The 21,846-nt window shown below is 44.4% G+C and overlaps 2 protein-coding genes across 12 annotated transcripts in view; one reads left to right on the forward strand and one right to left on the reverse strand.

The window, feature by feature from the left end:
* Positions 1-38: 38 nt before the first annotated feature.
* Positions 39-19,317, forward strand: CABYR (calcium binding tyrosine phosphorylation regulated). Of its 5 annotated transcripts, none has more exons than XM_053902511.1 (5): positions 39-161; positions 2,711-2,883; positions 2,983-3,036; positions 13,761-14,111; positions 17,240-19,317. In XM_053902511.1, the coding sequence occupies exons 2-5, from the start codon at positions 2,736-2,738 to the stop codon at positions 17,842-17,844; spliced, it is 1,158 nt and encodes a 385-aa protein (XP_053758486.1). In that variant the 5' UTR covers positions 39-161; positions 2,711-2,735; the 3' UTR covers positions 17,845-19,317. The 5 variants fall into 5 exon arrangements, with proteins under 5 accessions (XP_053758486.1, XP_053758487.1, XP_053758488.1 ...); XM_053902512.1 differs by lacking the exon at positions 39-161 and adding an exon at positions 274-474; XM_053902513.1 differs by lacking the exon at positions 39-161 and adding an exon at positions 890-1,021.
* A 404-nt stretch (positions 19,318-19,721) lies between these two features.
* The window catches only part of OSBPL1A (oxysterol binding protein like 1A), a 266,632-nt gene continuing 264,507 nt past the window's right edge, over positions 19,722-21,846 (reverse strand). For all 7 annotated transcript variants that reach the window (XM_053902506.1, XM_019465523.2, XM_053902507.1 and 4 more), the window contains one exon: positions 19,722-20,905. In XM_053902506.1, coding sequence (XP_053758481.1) covers positions 20,803-20,905 — 103 coding nt within the window. In that variant the 3' untranslated portion in view covers positions 19,722-20,802. The remainder of the gene's footprint in view (positions 20,906-21,846) is intronic.

A 21,846-nucleotide genomic window follows, 5' to 3' on the forward strand; every position in this document is an offset into this window, starting at 1 on the left:
CTTTCCTGACCGCGAGCCCTCAGCAGGAGGGAGGAGCTTTGTGACGCACGCCCTGACGTCCACAGGGCTATAAATACCCAGCTCAACGCTTCTACTCCTTCAGGAGCCGCCGGCAAGGGGGCAACGAGGAAGCTTTTTATAGCGTAGGCGGAAAGGAAAAGGTGGGGGAGTCTGGAGAAAAGGCCCCCCCCCCCCCCCCGCCCTGCGGCCCAGGAGGCGGTCACGCCCTCGGGGCGCCTCTCGCGGTGGGCTCGGTGGATGGTTCTTCCAGTGCTGGGGAAGACGGAGGGCCCTCGGAGTGGGAGGCCCATGGGGAAGGGCAGGCTCACAACCGTGGGTGTGGCGGAGCTCCGGGAGTCCCGGCGGTGGGTCTGCCACCTGCGCCTCCTGAACTAGACGCGGAACCGGGACGTCCGCTCTCCGTTTCGCTGCCCTTCCCACCAAACCAACGGCAAACCAAGCACAGACCCCAACGTAGGTCTTAAGGGAGCGGTGTGTATTGTTGACGTTTCCTGTGGCTCTGAAGCCCGCACTCCCGCATTCTCAGCCTACAGCACCGTTGTCCCGCTCAGGCGTTAGCCCTGGGGAAGTGAGTAAAAACGCAAGCTCACAGTTCAGCACAGGGGTCGGGGTAGTAAAAGAAGTTTTGGACAAGTAACCTCTAAAGGAGAGATTTGGGTAGAATTAAGCGGTCGGTTTTAAGCTCTGTGTGTGTGTGTGTGTGTGTGTGTGTCTGTCTCTGAGTACCCGTCGATGTAGTCCTGCTTGGTGTCGCAGTATTTCTCAACTTGCTCAGGACAATTTTTCTCATGGGACTGTGTTGTAGGACGTACAGCATCCCAGGTCTTGGTGCACTGAAAGGCCTCGCACACTCCCAGAGTGTGGAGTGGTTGGGGGCGCGGCATACCGCCTGCGCGGAGAACCAATAGGATCACTGTACGGCCGTTCTGTCCACGGTTGGTGGCAGCAACTGCCAACTGCCTACAGAAAGGGTGTTTGGGTAGCTCCATCATGGCTGCCGGTAAGCCGCTTTTCCAAACGTGACTTATCCACTCACACTGGGGTGCAAAATGTGTACTTGAAAAAAAATTATATACACATGCACACAAAAATAGCGTATCTGTGGATCATGCATACAATTACTGCCTACATCCCTTAACGTTTAGCTTGTAGCCTGCCAAAGCTGCACTAGTGGTGTGGGGTTGTTTTGGTTGTTTTTTTGTTTTTGTTTGCTTTTTGCGCACTAGTGGTTTTTTAAAGATAGTTTAATTCAGTAAAGGTCAAGTTGACTTAAACTTTGAGAGTAGATTTTCATTAAAGGATTCAATACACTTAATTATATCCTCAAAAGATTTGCTTTGACCAACAGAGATTCATTTTTTTTTCCCTGACCTTTGGGAAGATGAAACTGCTTTTAAATATTCAGCATTTTGTTATGACACACAACTTTTTATTAGAGGTTGGCTCCTTATATAATTGCTGTAACTAAACACTGCAACTTAGCTCTATGAAACTCGTTACTCAACTGTAGGGATGTTGTTGACATGATTCATTATATCACACTATTCCCCTCTTTATGAGGACCTGGGGGAGAAATTTCTCCTGGGACTCGGTGTTCAGAATGCCTCCGAGTCTCCCAGGCAACTGATTTTTTATCTCAGAAACATGAACCATTTAACCAAATTTTTCCTATTTTGTGATGGCTGCCTGGTAGCTCAGGGGCTGATTTGACACGCCATCTCCATCAAAGTGTAGGATGTATGGCTTGCATGGGGATACTAACCTTACCTGTGGTTTCATCATATTTTTCCTACCATGATTTTTCCCTTACCATTGAACTCCTTTCCTTAAATAGTTACTTCTGTTCTTTACATGTATTTATAAACCTCCTGAAATCATCTTGTACAGTGAAACAGAACACACACACACACACACACACTGACACACAGTTTAGGATGGCAATCTTTGCAATTCTTGAGCATTACAGGTTGGACTATGCAATACCCTTGGTACCACTTAAAATCAGAAAGGCTGCAGAAAGGGGAGAGAGGGGAAGACTAGGGCAGAGGTTAAGGGAGGATAGGAGAAAAGAGAGACGTGCATAGGGTAGTGGGTGGTGTGATACCATAAGTAAATTATACCTATTCTGATTGTTAAAGCAAAGGCTAAAAATTGTATATTGAAAGACGATCAACGTGTTCAGGGATACATTTAGAAAAATGAGGAAAAAGATGTTTTCTTGTAGAAACTCTATTCGACAATTCTATCTGATGAAGGTACAGAGAAAAAGCCAGTGCCCATGTAATTTCAAAGGATGTTTAGGCACCGATACACGAGCTTAATTTATCTTTCTTGAAATTCTGCACAAAATATTTACTAAATTTTACAGAAACAAGTTTTGTTTGGTTGGTTCTTTGTTTTTACTATCATCCTAGAGTTCTCACCAGGGCTTTCCCCAGGGGGTTTAATAGTGCTACTCTATTGCTCATCTGCACATAATGAGCTAGTGTGTGTGTGTGTGTGTGTGTGTGTGTGTGTGTGTGTGTGTACGCACTCATGCCTGTGTGTTAACTACCATTAAGAATTAGCCCACTTTGCTAGAATAAATGCCTAGAAATTGGAACTAAAGGTAATAATTTCTATAGGAGACAGATTTGTTGTCAGAAGCTATCATATACTATTTATAAGACCTTGTTTTTCTTCATTATAGTTGATATTACAGACATCCTGCCCAAATGATTTCTTCAAAGCCCAGACTTGTCGTACCTTATGGCCTCAAGACTCTGCTCGAGGGACTTAGCAGAGCCGTTCTCAAAACCAACCCACCAAACATCACCCAGTTTGCAGCAGTTTATTTTAAAGAACTCATTGTGTTTAGAGAAGGTTTGTTATTCCTTGAGATTATATATTTGTTGCTTTGAAAAGGAAGGCATTTTAAGTTGGGAATTTGATGTCTCTAATTTCCTGCATTTATTCCTTCAGGGAATACTTCTCTGGATATAAAAGATCTCGTTAAACAATTTCATCTGATTGAAGGTAAGTACCACAAGTAGTAACAGTTTAATAATACTAGTTATAAATCATTGCATCATTACTAGCATACATTCAAGCTTCAGAATCATGCCCATAAATATTTTGTTTAATTATACTGATGTTTGTTTAATCACAGTTTAATTTTTATTATTGGATCATTTTTTTTTTTTTTTGAAGATTGGAAACTGACATTTTGGGGGATTTTAAATCTTTAAAAGACAAACATAGGAAACACTCATCTTCAAACCATTTGGTAAAATGAGACCTAGAACAGTATGTATAAACTATGACTCAGACCCTTCCTAATGTCCTCTATCTTTAAGGAAGTACAATGAACTTTGAAGAAAACTGGATGTTGTAGTAATAGATGCACTACTTAGGAAAGTTGTATAAACACTCTTCTTGGAAGATATTTTTATTAAGAAAAAAAACATCTTTTTTTCTTTTTTCCTCCTATGGTAGGTTAACTGCAGTTCAGTTGGAGGGCAAGAAATCAATTGTCACTGACCATCTTTTCTGTCCCAAGTTTTTCATAGAAAGTGGTCTTCTCCAGCCCATCTCTCTGACATAGGGCTGTACAGGGCTTTGAAAAATTGTGTTTTATGTATATGTGTAAATGTCTAGGTGGACGTGACCGCATGAAACTGCATTGACAGAGGAGCACCGAGAAAAGTCAGATGGGGAGTAAGAGAAAAGCATAGTTACATGGTGACAATTTGGGTGGCTCACTAAAAGCAAAAGGGTGATCCCAAGGACAGGCATGCATATCTAAAAGAATGGTAAGAAGAAGCTTTTGGCAAAATTTTGTGGAGAAAATGGGAGACTCCCGGGCAGGGAGAGAAATAACGAAGTATTTTTGCTGCTTTAACTGGCCAACATTTTGGAATGACTGTGGAGAAAGAAAAGGTAGGATCAGTGAGTTTAAGCCACTTTTATACTCTACCAGTTTGGTGATGCCAGTAGATAACATAGTCAAGATAGGGAGAAGTCAGGAGTAGGATCTAGGAAAATGTAAAGATCATGAGGGATTTGGGTTTATGGCAAAAGACCCAAAACAGAAAATGAGATTAAGGCTAGCAAGAGTCAGCATTTGAAGGGGCAGGAGAGTCCATTGCTGTGGTTCAGGAATATTTTACTATCTAGCCTGGCTTCTTCCCTGCAGGGTCCTGAGGACATTCCCAGCTTACCATGAGACACAGGTCTGGGATTTGCTTACCACCAGCAGGACATACAGACAAGTGCAAGAACCCCGACAACTCTCCCCTTCCCTGTGAACCTTTCTCTTTGTACTCGTGCTGTCTATACCAGGAGCTATGTTTGAGAGGATTGGGATTGTGCAGGCTTACTATGTTTGAGAGTGGTGATAAAGTCGGTGAATCTTTATGGTGGGAGGTAGCTAACTGGTAGCTTTAAAAAAAATTTTTTTTAATGTTTATTATTTTTGAGAGAGAGAGAGAGTGCAAGCAGAAAGGGGCAGAGAGGGGGGGGGGACACAGAATCTGAAGTGGGCTCTAGGCTCTGAGTTGTCTGCACAGATCCCGACGTGGGGCTCGATCTCATGAACCACGAGATCATAACCTGAGCTGAGGTCAGATGCCCAATTGTCTGAGACACCCAGGCTCTTCTAACTGGTAGCTTTTGAGACTAATTTGTTTACTGAAGAACTTACCCACCATTCAGCTTAACAAGTGGACTAAATTAATGTGGATTACTTTAATTAACAGACTGAATGGCTGTAGACCTAGATTGCTCTTTGGCAGTAGAGTAGAAATGAACATTGCTTATTCTAGTTTACTGGGGAGATGGGAAGGTAACATGAAGATATGACCAGAAAATATATTGATTTCATTGTTAACTAATACCAGTTTGGCTCATTTGTCTGCCTTTTATTGTTGTATCAACTGGTTTATTAATGGAAAACAGTGTCCATTAACTTAGGTCCTATCGTAGAGACTGCATGAGTCTGTGTGTATCCAGGAAAGCATCACTCTGGGCTAAAGAGGGACTATCTAGGGATATAGAGGCAGTTTCCATTTGGTAGGGCATTTCCTCCCCTGAATGACATCCTCCTATCTTCTAACTGGCTTAATTCCCCAAACGCAATTCCTGTGGGAGTGCCAAGTACATTTGGCTGCATGGTTGTTGGGTTCTCTACAATAAAAATGTAGGTAGAACAAGTGGCACCTTCTCCTCTAGACAGACTTCCCTTCTGTGGATCCCGCTGCTGTATATGGTGGCACCTATAGTACCCTACATGCTCTCTCGGTCCCAAGGATTGTGGCTCTCCCAAGATTTCAGTGATGTGCAATATGGAAAAGTGGACCATTCTTTGAGGACCATGTGAACTGACCCTTACTTTGGTCTTTCAGTCTCTTCAGCATGAGGCTAGGTCAACCTAAAGGCAGTAGCAGGTATTAGCGCTTGCTGATGTGGGGCAAAGGCTAACTCCCATCCCTAATGCATTGGTCCCCACTCACCTCCCAACTATCAGATGTGACTGTGAAAGACATTGGTTTTTGTCTACAGTACATCCTTGCGCATACCCTTTTATTTGAACACTTCATCCTGGATTTTTCTTGGAAGGAGGCCCATTTTTGGTAGCTTCTTTATAGGACAGACAGGGTTCACCCATCTCCCAGTGCCCTTAAAAATTCATACAAACTCAGGTGATGGAAGAGGTGGGGAGGAAAAGTACCAGATACGAAGCAAACTTTTCTCACTTCTCTGTTGTCTCTCATCATTTCCTCATTTTCCAGAGCCTAGGACCTATGGGATAGTCCCTGACTGTCCAGGCCTCCACTGTGGCATTTCACCCATATATGCCTATTTCCAAAGTAGTTCATGCTGTGAAACTTTCTTGGACTCCCTTCTTGTTGTTTTTTTTTTTTTTTTTTGCAATTTGATTAAACAGATCTCACTACCACATGAATCCATGAAAAGTGCCGCAATTTTTCAGTCTTCTCAGGAGTTTCTTTGTTAATAGAGATGAATCATTAATTGGGGGGATTTTAGAAACTCAGCTCTATTTTAAAGCAAAAGAGTTGTCTCTTAAGTTCTACCACTTAGTATATGGTAGGAAAAGAAAGGAAAAAGGAATGGAATCATTGAGTACAGGCTTACCTTGGAGATACTGTGGGTTTAGTTCCAGACCACCACAAGAAAGCAAATACTGCAATAAAGCCAGTCAGATGAACTTTTTTCATTTCCCAGTGCATATAAAAATTACGTTTTATACTATACTGTAGTCTATTAAGTGTGCAATAGTATTATGTCTAAAAAAAGTGTACATACCTTAATTTAAAAAACTTTACTGCTAAAAAAAAAAAAAATAAAATGAATTAAAAGGTAACTACCATCTGAGCTTCCAGAGAGCTTGATGGTTGCTCTTGATGTTGATGGCTGCTGACTGATCAGGGTGGTGGTCCCTGAAAGTTGGGGTATCTGTAGCAATTTCTTAAAATAAGACAACAATAAAGTTTGCCACATCGATTGACTCTTCATGAATGATTTCTCTATGGCATGTGATGCTATTTGATAGCATTTTACCCACAGTAGAACTTCTTTCCAACCCCAGTCAGTCTTCTCAAACCCTGCTGCTACTTGAGCAACTAAGTTTATGGAATATTCTAAATTCTTTCAACGGTCTTCACCAGGATTGTAGACCATCTCAAGAAACCACTTTCTTTGCTCATCCATAAGGAGCAACTCTTCCTCTGTTCAAGTTTTATCCTGAGACTGCAGCAATTCAGTCACTTCTTCTGGCTTCACTCCTAATTCTGGCTGTCTTGCTGTTTTCACCCCATCTGCAGTGACTTCCCCCACTGAAGTCATGAACCCCTCAAATTCATCCATGACTTTGGAATTAACTTCTTCTAGATGCCTGTTAATGTTGATATTTTGACCTCTTCCCATGAGTCACAAATGTTCTTAATGGCATCTAGAATGGTGACTCCTTTCCAAAGGTTTTCAACTGACTTTGCCCAGATCCATCAGAGGAATCATTATCTTTTGCAACTATAGCCTTACAAAATGTATTTCTTAAATAATGAGATTTGAAAGTTGAAATTACTTCTTGATTCATGGACTGCAGTATCGATGTATTAGCAGGTATGAAAACCACATTCACCTCATTGTACGCCTCCATCAGAGCTCTTGGATGACCAGGTACATTGTCCCTGAGCAGTAATATTTTGAAAGGAATATTTTTCTCTAAGTGGCAGGTCTCAACCCAGAGTTTAGGGGGTTTAAACTCTAAACCCTCAGTTTATTCAGTTAACCGGGGCGCCCGGGTGGCTCAGTCAGTTAAGCATCTGACTTTGGCTCAGATCATGATTTCGCAGTCCATGAGTTCGGGCTTCGTGTTGGGCTCTGTGCTGACAGCTCAGAATCTGGAGCCTGCTTCAGATTCTGTGTCTCCCTCCCTCTCTCTGCCCCTCCCCTGCTCATGTTCTGTCTGTCTCTCTCAAAAATAAACATTAAAAAAATTAATAAAAGTAAGTAAATAAAATATTCAGTAAGCCATAGTGTAAATGGACATGCTGTTACCAGGCTTTGTTGTCCCATTTATAGAGCCCATGCAGAGTAGATTTAGCATAATTCTGAAGACCCCCAGGATTTTCAGAATGGGAAAAGAGCATTGGCTTCAACTCAAAGTCACCAGCTGCAGTAGCCCCTAACAAGACAGTCAGATTGTCCTTTGGAGCTTTGAAGGCAGGCATTGACTTCTCTCTAGCTATTAAAGGCCTAGACAGCATCTTCTAATATAAGAATGTCTCACCTACATTGAAAATCTGTTGTTTAGTGTAGCCACCCTCAGTCATGATCTAGCTAGATCTCCTGGATAATTGCGGCGGCTTCTACATCAGCACTTGCTGCTTCCCCTTGCACGTTGATGTTACGGAGACGGTGTTTTTCCTTAAACCTCATGAACCACCTCTGCTCGCCTCAGACGTTTCTTCTGCAGCTTCCTCCTCTCTCAGACTTGATAGAATTGACGAGAGTTAGGACTTTGCTCTGGATTAGGCTTTTGGTCTAAGGGAATGTTGTGGCTGGTTGGAGCTTCTATCCGGAACACTAAAACGTTCTCCCTATCAGCAATAAGGCTGTTTCGCTTTCTTATCATTCGTGTGTTCACTGGTTTAGCACTTTCAATTTCCTTTAAGAACTTTTCTTTGCATTCACAATTTGGCTAACTGGTTGGCATAAGAGTTCAGCCTATCTCAGCTTTCACCATGCCTTCCTCACTAAGCTTAATCATTTTCTAGCTTTTGATTTAAAGTAAGAGACATGAGACTCTTTCTTTCACTTGAGCACTTAGAGGCCATTGTAGGGTTATCGATCGGCCTAATTTCAATATTGTTGTGTCTCAGGGAATGGGGAGGTCCCAGCAGAGGGAGAAAGATGGGGGGAACAGCCAGTCAGTGGCCTTGCTTAACAGGGTTGCCACAAACCTTCAGTTTGTAAAAAATGCAATACTCGCAAAGTAAAATAAAGTGCGATAAAATGAGGTATACATGTACCTGTTTTGTCCTAGGTACTTACAATATATTTTGTCAATTAAGACACCTTTATAAGTAGGTAACATCATTGCAATTTTACGTGAGAAATCTGATGCTTGGGTGTGATTACATAACTTGTAAGCTTCTAAATATTAAGTAATCGGTAGAGTTGGGATGTAAACTGAGATCTTCCTAGAAGCATAACTCATGCTCTTTCTACAGTAAATAGCATTCTAGGATCCCTCTGGAAAAACTTGAAATTCTTCAACTAAAAGAGTGAAGGGAGAGGAATTTCAGCTCCCTTTCCCCACAGTATCTCCTCCTCTTTCACTTCTTCCTCCATCATGTTGTGTAGACCCTGAAGCCAGATTGTGCTAGTTGTCATTTTTTCAGCACTCAGTGAGGAGGGTGGGAAGCACTTTCCTGTTCAGAGTGGTAAATGTAATCTCAACACCACTATCACCTAACATCCCCCTAAGCTTAATTCAGTCCGGTTTCTAGTATCAGCCTGTCCAGGAAATAACAAACTCTTCTGAAGAACCAAGGAGGCCTAGCCCACCCTGAGTTAACCTGTTAGCTTTTCGTAGTCATCTTGGACATTCTTGGCTTGGCCATAGAACAGTAATTACCGTCATGCACTGTTGTGGATCTTTGGGCCCAGTTTCTTTTTTTTTTTTTTTTTTTTTAATTTTTCAACGTTTTTTATTTATTTTTGGGACAGAGAGAGACAGAGCATGAACGGGGGAGGGGCAGAGAGAGAGGGAGACACAGAATCGGAAACAGGCTCCAGGCTCCGAGCCATCAGCCCAGAGCCTGACGCGGGGCTCGAACTCACGGACCGCGAGATCGTGACCTGGCTGAAGTCGGATGCTTAACCGACTGCGCCACCCAGGCGCCCCTGGGCCCAGTTTCAATTTCTATGCAGCACCATAGCAGTTATGTGTATCATTAGATGTTGTCTTGAGCTACTTACTCATATCAAACATTTATGAAGTTTTTAGTTTAATTCTTAGTTTTAAAACCTTTTTTAAGTTTGTTTTTGACAGAGACAGAGCTTGAGCAGGGGAGGGGCAGAGAGAGAGGGAGAGAGAATCCCAAAGAGGCTCCACGCTGTCAGCACAGAGCCCGATGTGGGGCTCACGAAATGGTGAGATCATGACCTGAGCTGAAGTCAAGCGTTGGAAGCTTAACCAAGTGTGCCACCTGGGTGCCCCAATTTTTAGTTTAATTCTTGTACCAAATTCTATTCTCATGCATTATTTTCATGGTTGGTTACATATACTTGTAGCTATTCTCTCTTATTAAGTAAATGAGAAATGTATCAATTTCAGGACAGCCTATACTAAATTTTGTGAAGCCCTGGTGCTTACTCTGCACTTTCCTGGGCATTTTTTTTTCTAGTAAGGAAATCAAGCTACACTGATGCCCTAAACAGGGATGGGTGATGTGCCAAAATGATCTTTTTATCTCTCCAAGTCTTGTATTTGTCTAGACAGGGTGGTAAAATTTGTACCAAGGTAAGAATTACATTAAGTTGAAAAGGGTTCAAATGATTCTGTGGTGGTGATGTTGGGAAGCGGGCTTGGGCCTTTTATGCTTTTCCACTGTGTTAAGATTAATCAGTTGGGGGAATAGTCCATACTAAAGACAGCAAACAAATCATTGAGCCAATGATATAGTCAAGAGTTGGGGTCAGACTAGGGGCAGAAACAGAGCTAATTAGGATTGAGAGAGAAAGCAGATAGGGCAAACCAGAAAATTAGGACAAGGAGGTCAGGGACAGCAGGACCCAAGAGTCAGTACATGAAGGGAGAACATCTTTGAGAAATGTATCGCTCTGCTAGTCAGGAGCCTTGATAGCTCCCTATTGTTCACAAAATCCAAACTCTTTGGTGTTGTAGGGATACTTTTGCAAAAATATTAAACTCTAGTATACATGATTTCAGATAGCCTCTGATTGTTCCTGTTCACTCCGTTCATGTCTACCCATTGACGTATTCATTTGCTTTAGGAGAAAAGGCGAAAATAGCTAGAGCAAGGAAGTCGTTACTCCGTACTGAGTCTCCCAAGTTCATAGCAAGAAAGCTAACACTTTGGAGTTTTGCAGGAACCTGTTTTTGTTGAGAGAAGATCTTGGACTTTCCAGAGTGGAATTTTAATTTACAAGCCAAAGATTCTGGTAGAGTCAAGTTTATATTTAAAATTTTTTTTTAAAATTTGTTTTTGAGAGAGAGAGAAAGAGAGAGGGCGGGAGAGGCAGAGAGAGAAGGAGACACAGAAATGGAAGGGGGCTCCAGGCTCTGAGCTGTCAGCACAGAGAGGATGCAGGGCTTGAACCCATGGACTGTGAGAGCTTGACCTGAGTCGAAATTGGTTGCTTAACCGACTGAGCCACCCAGGCACCTTACAAGGTTTTATTTTATATATGCCAGGGAGGAGGGGGGTGGGTGGGTAAAGTTAGGATATAAGCTCATCTCCTGCTGCAAAGGGAGGGGAAATGAGAAGTCCTTCCTGGCAATGGGGCTGTGGTACTAGGGCGTGCATAACAATTGCCAGCGGAGATCCAGAGCAGTTATAAGGAAGGTAAAATCTCTGATTGGAATTCCCTAAAACGTGAACAAAACGCTTGCTCTTTGCTTTCCTGGGTGCCTCTCGGAGAAGCAGTGTGATTAGCATCGTTTAACATAACCTATGCTACATTCAGCACCTCCACCATAATTGTAATTGTGATCAGACATTCAGTAAGTATTTGTTGAATAAAAAATTCTATTTGAAGCAGATTAGAAATAATGGAGAGTCTTTCTCAGATGGGCCTGAGATAAGATTTCTGATGCCCCAGGATCTGCATGTGGCTTTTAGTTGGTGCAGATGTGTTTCGATTGTCCCAGAGTGCTGAACTCGCAGGGCGTCGGGCTGAGAAAAGTGCAGTTGCTCAACCTGCCAGCTGAGAGCTACAGCACAAAATGTCCAAGCTGGGACTGAATCAAAATTGGCAGCTAGGCCTCAGACGCTAAAGAGGAACAAATTAGGAAGGGCTCTCCCAGTCCTTGAGTGAAGTAACAGGCCACATTTTTCACAGGGTGGAAATACTTCAGGAAATACAGCAAAGTCAGAGACAACGCCCAGAGCACAGGCAATAGGTGCTGTGCCTCCACCAGAGGTCACAGACAGGTGGCAGGAAAGGGCTACATGGGTCAGAACCAGAGCTAACTCTCACATTCACATTCCCTCTTTAGAAGTGGGAGAACCTTCGATAAAAGAGCGATACCCCAAAAGGGTGAATAATTAACCAATTAACCAAAGGAGACTTTTAAACTAGAAGGGATAAATACTTTAAACTTAGATCAACTAAATTTTGCCATGTAGAAATGAGCATTTTAATGCAGACAGAGAAAGTAATGCTTTGTGACAGGTCTGTCATAGTGTGTAAATTTTCATCCCTTTACAGGCCCCTGAATGCAAACGCAGCTTCCTGCAATCTGCATCTATCCTGCCTTTGCAATCCTCGCTCCCATTAAGTACAAGACAGTTTGTTGTCTTCTGAGTTTTGCTTTATGCTGCTCCCCTCTCCAGGAGTTCCTTTCCACCTTTCAAGTGCTACATATCCTTAAAGCCCAATTCATTATTTCATTTAACAAATATGTACATTCCTACCCACTGCCAGATGTTGTGCTAGGTGAGATTCAGTGGGGAAGGAGAGAGTTCACTTTCAGCTCTGATGGAGGGGCTGGTATCACACCTAGCCTCCTATCAACAGCCATAATGCTGAAGAAATTGTACAAAACAAAGTCCAGTGCCTGGATACTTGGGAGAAGAGATTCACAGAAAGTGAGCCCCTCATTCACCCTCGCAGCATTTTTCAAACTCTTGCACAGGGAAAGCGAGGCCAAGCAGAGAGAGTGGAAGTGTCCCTGGGAAGAGGAAATGCAGAAGCAGAGTTAGGGGCTACTACTATGGCTAGGATTCAAGCAACAAAGTATCCGAGGGAGTGTTTGCAGAGAAGAATCCTACCCTCCCACCCCCATAAAAAAACGCAAAGCCCTTTTCGTTGGGGTTGCTGGCCAACCCCGAGCCGCTTGCCTGTGGAGGACAGCTTGGGGCTTAGCCGGGAAGAGCTGGGGGGAGACAGGCAGCTGAGTGGGGGGGTTTGAGAAGTAGTGTGCTGTTGGTGTGGGGGAGGTTGGGCCCAGCCGAGGTGAAGAGACTTGTGAAACTCTGGCCATGCAGTTGAGACTCCAGGAAGGTCAAAGCCAAGGAATAATAAACCTTGTGGGAGGACTAAGAACAAAACTGAAACACACTTTGTGCTTTTCCTGCAGATAGCATTCTGGTATTAGGGAAACATTTCCCCAAGAGAGAATCCTCAGTGCGGCAAGCAGATGTGACCGCGTGCGACAAGGAAGGGCCGGGGGGGGGGGGGGGGGGGGGTGGTGGCAGGCAGATGCGGAGCTGAGAAAAGGGGCTCACAGCAGTTTTCCAGTCCTAGGAGTTTCTGCACGTCGCCAGCCCTCTCGCCATCCCCAGCCATGGGAACTTCTTCCTGCCCGAGGACTCACCGAGTCCACACGTACACATGGGTCCAGAGTTCTCTCTCGGCCCCTCTTGTCTGGGTCAGTATGGCTTGGCCTGCATTATCAGATCTTGCCAGCAAGATCACTACCATTTTTAGGCTAGACTAGATGGGGCTTCCTAACATAGAAGTGTCCTGTAGTCAAGTTTTCCGATTCATCGTTAAATTTTATATATGCATTTTCTTAAATTGAGGAATGCCTTTATTAACATGACAGCATTTGTTTCATTAATAAGCTATTCCATCAGCTGAAGATGAGGTCACTTACTGCTCGGGTTGAAGTCTTGCCCTCTGCCCTCTGGTTTTGTGTAGGAGTTTAGATCAGAAGCTTTTTCCATGGAGGTTTTCAACTCAATTCTAGGCAGTTATGGTCTTTTCCCTGATGCTGACCAGCTGAAGGTGGTATCTGATTATGCGTTTTGTCACCGTGCTGCTCAGGGTCACTTAGTTCTGAGGAGATGAACTGAGTGAGGGATCTTTTGAGTGGATCAGGACAGGGAAGTTTCATTACCCACACGAAATCACTGTTGGGAAATAAAGCAAACTCTTTTGTACTCGTGTATGTACTGCCATCTGAATGTTCTACCTGTTACTGCTTTAAAGTTGGGTGGCAGGTGGAGGGGGACACACGCTTATTAACCCATCCGGCTGTTTGTTAGTAGAGAGATGGTCAGAAGGAATGACACAAGAGAAGAAACCAGAATGTGTAAAAGAACCGGTAGGAACATCCATAGTTTCCCATGAACGTACACGGATGGAAAAATCTACAGACACAGAGGAGGACAATATAGCTGGACCACTGTTCATCAGCAAAACCACTCAGTTCCCATCAGTTCATGCTGAGCTGCTCCCAGAGCCCGAGGAGACGACCGAAGCCGCTCGAGGCTCCAGTTCAAAGCCAACTACCTCTAAGGCTATGAGCCCACCGTCGTCACCGTCTCCGGCAGCTGGCTCCCTGGAGTTTGCTTATGTCCCAGCCGACCCAGCTCAGTTTGCTGCTCAGACGTTAGGTAACGTTGCATCTATTCATTCTGATCAGTCTGACGTGTTAATGGTGGATGTGGCAACAAGTTTGCCTGTGTTTTCCGAGGAGGTGCTCAGCTCAGAGGCTGCCGAAGATGCCGCGGCAGCCACTCCTGCTGTGTATTCTGCAGAGGTGGTGGCCCTGCAGGTTCTGAGCCAAACATCTGTCCGTGTAGATTTGGGTTCTGAATCTAAAGACGATGACGCTGAGCCATCAACGGCTTCCTCATTCCCCTTGCAGGATGAACAAGACCCTCCTGCTTACGATCAAGCTCCTGAGGTCCCTTTGCAGGCTGATATTGAGGTCACATCATTCGTTCATATATCCTCTATCTATAACGATGAGCCTGTGACTGAAGGAGTCACTTATGTCGAGCAGATACCAGAGCACATAGTTATCCCTTTCACTGATGACGTTGCTACTCTTAAAGAAAATGATCAGTCATCACCCTCTGGTCCCATTCCTGTAGCACTCATGAGGGGCTCAGGCAAAGCTGTAGGTTCTGGAAAACGTGCACAGTCGGAGGAGGACGCAGAATATTCCTCGGTGCAAATGGAGGCAGAAGCAGTTCTGTACTCCAACACCTCCCTGCAAGGTCCGCCTGCACAACTCCAGGATGCAGAGGGCTCTACCAATGCAGTAGGCTCTGAAAAATCTTTGCACCTTGAAATGGAGTTTACTGCTCTAGTCCCTGGCAATCCTGGGCAGGAGGAATCCGGGGAAAACTCTGCCACCCAGGAGATGGAGGCCACACTTGCGCTCTCTGGGGAAGCTGCCAAAGCAGGGAGCTTGGGTGCATCTGTAAGGTCATCTGGTGGTCCCCCCATTCCTGTTCCAGAAGGTCTTACTGAGCCAGAAATCGAACCAGAGTGGGAAGCAGCACCCGAACAAGGTTTGATGGAGCCAGGTAAGAAAATTAGATACTGACAAAATTAAAGATTACATTTCAGGTGCCATCTAGATTTCAGGTAACCCCTAGGTAGGCTCCCTACAGATGGGTCGAAAGACTTTTAAATAGTTCTTAAAACGGCAAACCTACATAAAGGCTTTGTTGAATTTGAGATTTTACTCTTACAAGATGAGTGATTTTAAAGTGACATCACCAAAGCTTGGCCTCAGAGTTTGCTCCACCCGGCACTTTTGGACACGGCACAGGTAGTGAAGAACCCTAAGAGCCAACTGTCAGGCCCAAGATACGTGAGGTGGCCGCGGTGGTGTTGGTTTGCAATTCCTCGCTTGTGAACGTAAACTCCAACTGCACAACGCCTTCCGGAGGCTGCGGCCTGTGGCGCGTCAGGGAAATGGTGGTGTGTCGCCCTTGCTTTCGCGCTGCGGCAGGAGAGCTCTGTGAACGGGTGTGGGGAGCTGGCCTGGGCCCGGCCTCCTGGCTGGGGGCTCCTGCAGCCAACGGGGGGGGCTTCACGCCTGGATGGCGAGGACGGGTCAGGCCCAAGTTCTGTCACACGGGAGAGCACGGAGGACCACCGGGCACTGGCACTGCCGAAACGGCTGGTCTCCTGCCAGCTCCCTTGACGGGTGCTAACACCCCGCTGCTTTCGGGGCTGCTGGATCTTTCGGGGGCTTTCCCGTGATACAGAAACGATTTGACCTCTCTCTCCATCTAACTGTGGCGTTTGGTCCGCCCCGCCCCCGGCCTCCTGTCTTCTCCCTTTTAGGGACGGATGGGTCATACAGGAGCCAACCTCCCCCATTCCTTTTGCAGAAACACTCTCAACTGCGGCTCTTCCCAGAGCCAGAATGGTCAAGTGTTACCAAAGCAGGTGTTCGGGGATCAAATTCTGTCTGGCAGTGTGACGGGGTCCTGCACAGCTGAGAAGGCAGAGGGCAGCGTTGGGAGCTGGCACACAGGACGGGCACTACACTCGTGGCTTATGCAGCACTGGCATCCGGAGTGACTGTTTTCAGGGCCTCGCCCTTTCTAAAGCACTACAAGGATATTTCAAATGGAAGACTGGGCTTGTCCATATTTTTAATTGGCTTTGCAGAAGGATCAATTGACAGCATCTGAAGCTACTGAAAACTTACCAGTTTAATCATGTGCATAGTGTTATTTTCTGGGGAAGAAGAAAAGCTACACCGGGGATACAAGGCCCAGGGCTCACAAGGTGAACTTAGCACACTCTGGGCAAACTCCATCAGGAAGGAGTTTCGCCTCCGTCCCATCTTCTGCGACTCAGCTCTCCACGACAGTACGGTCTTCACTAGGCAAGTCAAACTTGACATCATAGATTCCTGGGGGTTAGATGGATGGCACTCCCTAGACCTTTTTTTTTTTTTTTAATGTTTATGTTTGAGACAGAGAGTGCGAGTGAGGGAGGGGCAGAGAGAGGGGGAGACAGAGAATCTGAAACAGGCTCTAGGCTCCAGAACCCGACGTGGGGCTCGAACTCACCAACCGTGAGATCATGACCTGAGCCCAAGTTGGATGCTTAACCGACTGAGCCACCCAGGTGCCCCTAGACCTCTTTTTTCTTAACCCCTCTGAGACCAACAGGCCTCATACTGCCACCTAGGACCTTTGACCTCAAGCCTCGCCTAAAAGGGGTGCTCTCTGGGGTTCTGAGTCCTAGATCATGAGAGGATCGTACGTGGGGACAAATTAATGGGAGATGATGGTGCCTGTGAAGGGCCAGAGATAACTGATAATGTAATCAAAAGATGATGCCCCATGCAGACTTTAGTAAAGAAAAAGTCACTCTGCAGCTGCATTAACACTTTTTCAGTGGCTTCACATGCCCTTCAGTTGGTTGTTTTGGTAAAGCCACTAGTTTGGTAAAGTCCTCTCTGAGGATGCTGTGACAGCCACATCTAATGGGGGTGTCCCTGGAAGCGGCACTTAGCATGAGATTGCTTCTTTAGCCACAACTCTAGTGCCCCTGCCGCTTGCTGTCCCAACACTGTTCTCGTTTTCCAACTGGACAGAACCGCTCTTCTTTCACATTACCAAACACTATTTAGCCCTCTCTCTAGCATGCTTTATGGCACATATTTACTGCTCCAGCTGTTTATATGTAAACTTATAAAGACATTTCTGTGCATAGCGCCTGATACAGAGACCAAACCTTTAATGCCTGCAAATTTTTTTTTTTATAGCCATAGCAGCAAGCGAAGCAGGACAACCACCACCATATTCTAACATGTGGACCCTTTATTGTCTAACTGATATGAATCAACAAAGTCGCCCATCACCGCCACCTGCACCTGTGCCTTTCCCCCAAGCAACCCTCTATTTATCTAATCCTAAGGATCCACAGCTTCTGCAGCAGCCACCGAAAGTTACTTCTCCAACTTACGTGATGCTGGACGACAGCAAGAAGACCAGTGCCCCACCTTTTATTTTAGTAGGCTCGAATGTTCAGGAAGCTCAGGATTGGAAACCTCTTCCTGGACATGCTGTTGTTTCTCAGTCAGATGCCTTGAAGAGATACACTGCAGTCCAAGTACCCATCGCTGTTCCTGCAGATCAGAAATTCCAGAAACATACCCCAAACCCCCAGAATGGTAGTCCTCTGCCAAGTGGACAAGATGTCCCCAGGCCACAAAGCCCAGTTTTTCTCTCTGTCGCATTCCCAGAAGATGTAGCCAAAAAAGGTTCAGGATCTGGTGACAAACGTACCCCCTGTGGAAGTTATGGTATTGCTGGAGAGATAACCGTGACCACCGCCCATGTCCGCACAGCAGAAACTGGGAACTGGTAGGTGCGTTTTCCTACCATAATGTGTGGGCCTTGGCTTGCTCCTAGTGTTTGATTTGCTGATCTGGAGGTTGAGGTGTTTATGAAAATTGCATTGAGATATGCAAGGAGTTGGTGTATACTCAAATTTGATGAGGTTACTATCTCCAAGTTCATTGCCCCCAATTGCTAATAAATGCAGTGTGTGTACTGCACCGTGAGGACTCGGACTTGGTGCCTAATACATGAACCGATCCACTCGATCACCTGGGAATATGGGTTCTTCATCTAGCCCCTGGAAGATACTAGAAAAAGGGTAGATTTATAAGAAGACATTCCGTAGGAACTGTATAATCCAATTGGCGTGTTAAGGGGTGGGTCGGAGCAGAGACAAGACATGAGCACTGGGGACAACTGGAGAGAGATAAGAGATTGTGTGTAGAGCAGTATGTTTGTTCCCTCTCAGAGTGAAGATTTATAGATTTACACAGTAGGAGTCTGGAAACGCCCTGAAGAGCCCAAACTGGAATGAACTGTGGATAAGACAGTTTTATCACTCACAGATCATCTTTAAATTCTTTATCTACCCGGTACTTAATGCCATGTCCTGTGCTCCTCCCTCCTTCCTGAGGTGGGTAGGCAGGGCAAACCAGGGACCTTCCCACTTAGTGGGGGAAAGCACCAGAGTTAATTACACCATGTGAAGTAGGGTGAACCAAACAAGATGCTGACAGGTGTTCAGGCCCAGATGCAAACTGACCACTGAGTGAGTGCAAGGAGCCAGCCTTGTAGAGACCCCACAGACCAGGCCTAGGGCTTGAAAGAGCAGGAGTCAGACACCCCAAGGAGGCCAAAATGAGAGCGGCTGGGAAGAGCCGGGACAGCACCTAAGAGGACGCTGGAGCTGTGAAGAGAGGACCCTATGAGTCAGGGCCCCTGTGTCCCTAGGAGAGAGACTGGGGTTAAAAGCTCAGTAGGAAGCCAGAGCTGGAGGTCACTAGAGGGAGCAGAGACATGAGTTAAGGAGGTATAATGCAACTGTTAAACCCACACCCCCACGAGTTCTGCTCCTTAAAACAATTTGTGGGAATTTCAAGCTGAACATCTGATGGGCAAAAGCTACATTTCCTTCACAGGCAGGTTCGAATACTACATCGCATTTCAGGAGACAACTCGGTTATCAAATCTTAGGTCTACGTGCCCTTATTCATCACCCCCTTTGTAGACTTTTAGCAGAATTGTCAAAATGGCTTTCTCAGCATGAAATGCTGGGATATTTCGCTGCAAATACAGGTAAATGAGTAGATAAGAATTTAATGATAGGAGTGCAGACCTCGTATTTCTGATCTGCCGTTCTTTTTACTTGTTCATTTTCATGATTAAACAATTCACTGTTTGCATTCCTAACAGATGCCAGAAGTGACGCCATTTGAGTCAACGTTCAAGGTGGAGTCTGCCACCCCGTGTAATTTGTCAATAAACTTCATGCAAGCATAAAGCCTTGTGTTCTCATTTTGCAATTCAGGACAACTGATTACAGAAGGCCATAAATCTTTGCAGACTTGCAGAGCCTTTTCCAACTCTGTATATACACCGTAGAAGAAAAAACTCCCACTCTATTAACACCTCTCCTCACACATTTCCTAGGTGGGCATTCCCACTTGGGAAGTCCATGTTTGGTGTGCACACCAGGGGAATACAGGGGGCACTTCAGTGTAATACTGTATTTACCCAGATAACACTCCCCAGTGCTGACTGCCTCCTGAGCCTGTGCTGGTTAGCTCTGTGGCCCCGCGGACGGCAGGACCACGAGGGCTCTGTGCACGGGCACTCGATAATTTAGGATCCTACCAATTGCCAACATCAGTATATTTGAAAGTTTAAGAAACCACACTTTTGGGGAACATTCTAAAGCCTTTATTTAGCATCAGGTAGATTATTTCATTGTAACACTTGTTAACTTCAAGACAGCAATTAAAATAATTTACTGGCAGCTACCTAAAGCCCCTTGGAGCAAGATCTCAGTCCGGGGTTGGGTGGATAAATACCATTAGATTAATGTACCCCAATGAAAGGGGCAAAGCTACTGTATAGTAGGTCTCCATACAGATTTTAAGTACACGGGGGCCTTACGTACTTGCAATGCACAAGACCCCCTATTGTACAGTTTGGTACTTATAATACATGAGTGCAACTTCACGTCTCAGGTGGCCTTTGCCACAAAAGTTGAAGCATTTATAAAGGTTTGTCATTATGTAATGATGGTGATTAGAATCTATTTCTAGGGCATTTTTGTGAACTAGATTTTATACGAATTTTCAATTCAAACACCTTTTAATTCTAAGGACCATGATTACAGAAAATTGTAAAAGTAAATTCAGAGCACTAAAATACCTTTTCCAGTTTAATTTTTTAGAATTTTCAAATCAGGAACAGGTTTTTCTTTTTGGAAGTGGGAAGAGGTAAAATTGAGAGGATTAGTACGAAGAAAAGCCATCTTTTTAACGTAGTCTTTACACAATGACATAACCTTCTCTACATTTGAGCACATTAACATTGTATAGAAGAGTTCTAAACATTTCAAAGTCACATCTAAAACATTCAAGCATGACAGCATAAAAATATTCAAAATAACTTGATTTGGGACTACTATATAATTCCATAAAGCTAAAGTTACAGTTGGGTATAAACTTTCAGTAGATATGGCAACAGCAACCATAAAAAGCATTTTCTCCACACAGTTTCTCTTACCTCTCTAAAACAGTGTTCCAAAGAAGTAAGTTTGGATAGCAAAATTACCCATTTTTCCTGACTTTCCTCACCAATATCACCTCATGCCCTACTTTTGTTGAGTGAAATGCAAGTTATCTCAGAGCAGGTTTTTTCTTTTTTTAAAAGATGAGTAGAAACCAAGGAAAAAATTTAAAAACATAGGTTTAAGACTTATTTATAGATTAGCCAAACACCCTGACTTGTGTGCATTTTAATAAATGTCAGGCAAATTGAAGTAGTTTCTGTCCCAGTAGCTGCCCGAGTAAAGCCAGTCCTGTGCTCCATTGTAGGGATTAGGACCTTGATGGAACCACCTGTTTAAAAAGAAAGCACAAGATTGATGGGGGAAGCTGAAATCACAGGGTACCTGCCGCTTCGCCCTGAGTTACGGATTTCCAAAGAGACTTTTAAAGAAGTCCTATTGTTTTTAGAGACCGCCTATATACTATAGAGAGTAGGAGTCCAAAAGATAGGATGATACCACACAAAAGGTTCGTGAGTTTTTTCACAGCATTCAGCAGGAGTACTCAACAGAAGTAGGATCTTCTGTCTAATGGGATAAGAACAATACTATTTGTCTAATTGTTCACTCTCTAGCCACATTATCTTCCACCAGGAGGCTTTTTTTTTTTTTTAAGGTTTAAGGAAACGAACTTTTATGAACTTTGACAACATACCAGAATAACAGGTAAGCTACTGGCTTCAGAGTTGATGCCCCGTAAACTCAAAGCAGAAGTGGAATGTCAGAGACGTCTGATTTTAAAGACCATGATCTTTCCAATCTACTGTGCCACACCTAATCCGCTGAGACTAGTCCTCACCTTCCTAGGTCTCCATTTTCTCCAGGCTAATACGAATTCTTAGGTTGCATCTAGCGGTTAACATCCGTATCTGTCTTTTCTAGTTCTGCATAGAGGTGCCCTAATCATTTTCTTACCCTTTAAAAAACATCACATCACTGTTTCCGATAGCCCCAGTGTTCTTCAGGTGATGGAAATGCAAAATTACTTGCTCAAAAGGTTCACAAATTTGTGTCACATTAAAAAAATTTTTTTTAACAAAATGAAGTTACATGTGTTGGGTAAGTCTCAAATGTCCCTATTATCCCTACAGTAGCACAAAATGCTCTAAGAGAAAAGACTGCTTCAGATTAGGCAGATTCCTTGGAGGACCACAAAGTAAATGTGCATTAGACCACATTTTCTAGAATATTAATATCTAAATTCTCTATTCAGTTTTTGGGACTTTTTCCTAC

This window comes from Panthera pardus, unplaced genomic scaffold (assembly GCF_024362965.1).
Source record: "Panthera pardus isolate Hobbes unplaced genomic scaffold, ASM2436296v1 HiC_scaffold_15, whole genome shotgun sequence".
Classification (NCBI taxonomy): Eukaryota; Metazoa; Chordata; class Mammalia; order Carnivora; family Felidae; genus Panthera; species Panthera pardus.

What these genes read in the sequence shown, in the direction of transcription:
- CABYR (XM_019465528.2), top strand. Translation starts at nt 14,153, where the DNA reads ATGGTGGATGTGGCAACAAGTTTGCCTGTGTTTTCCGAGGAGGTGCTC. An exon ending in ACAAGGTTTGATGGAGCCAG is followed by an intron (nt 15,033 to 17,239) that starts GTAAGAAAATTA and finishes TTTTTTTTATAG; the next exon opens with CCATAGCAGCAAGCGAAGCA.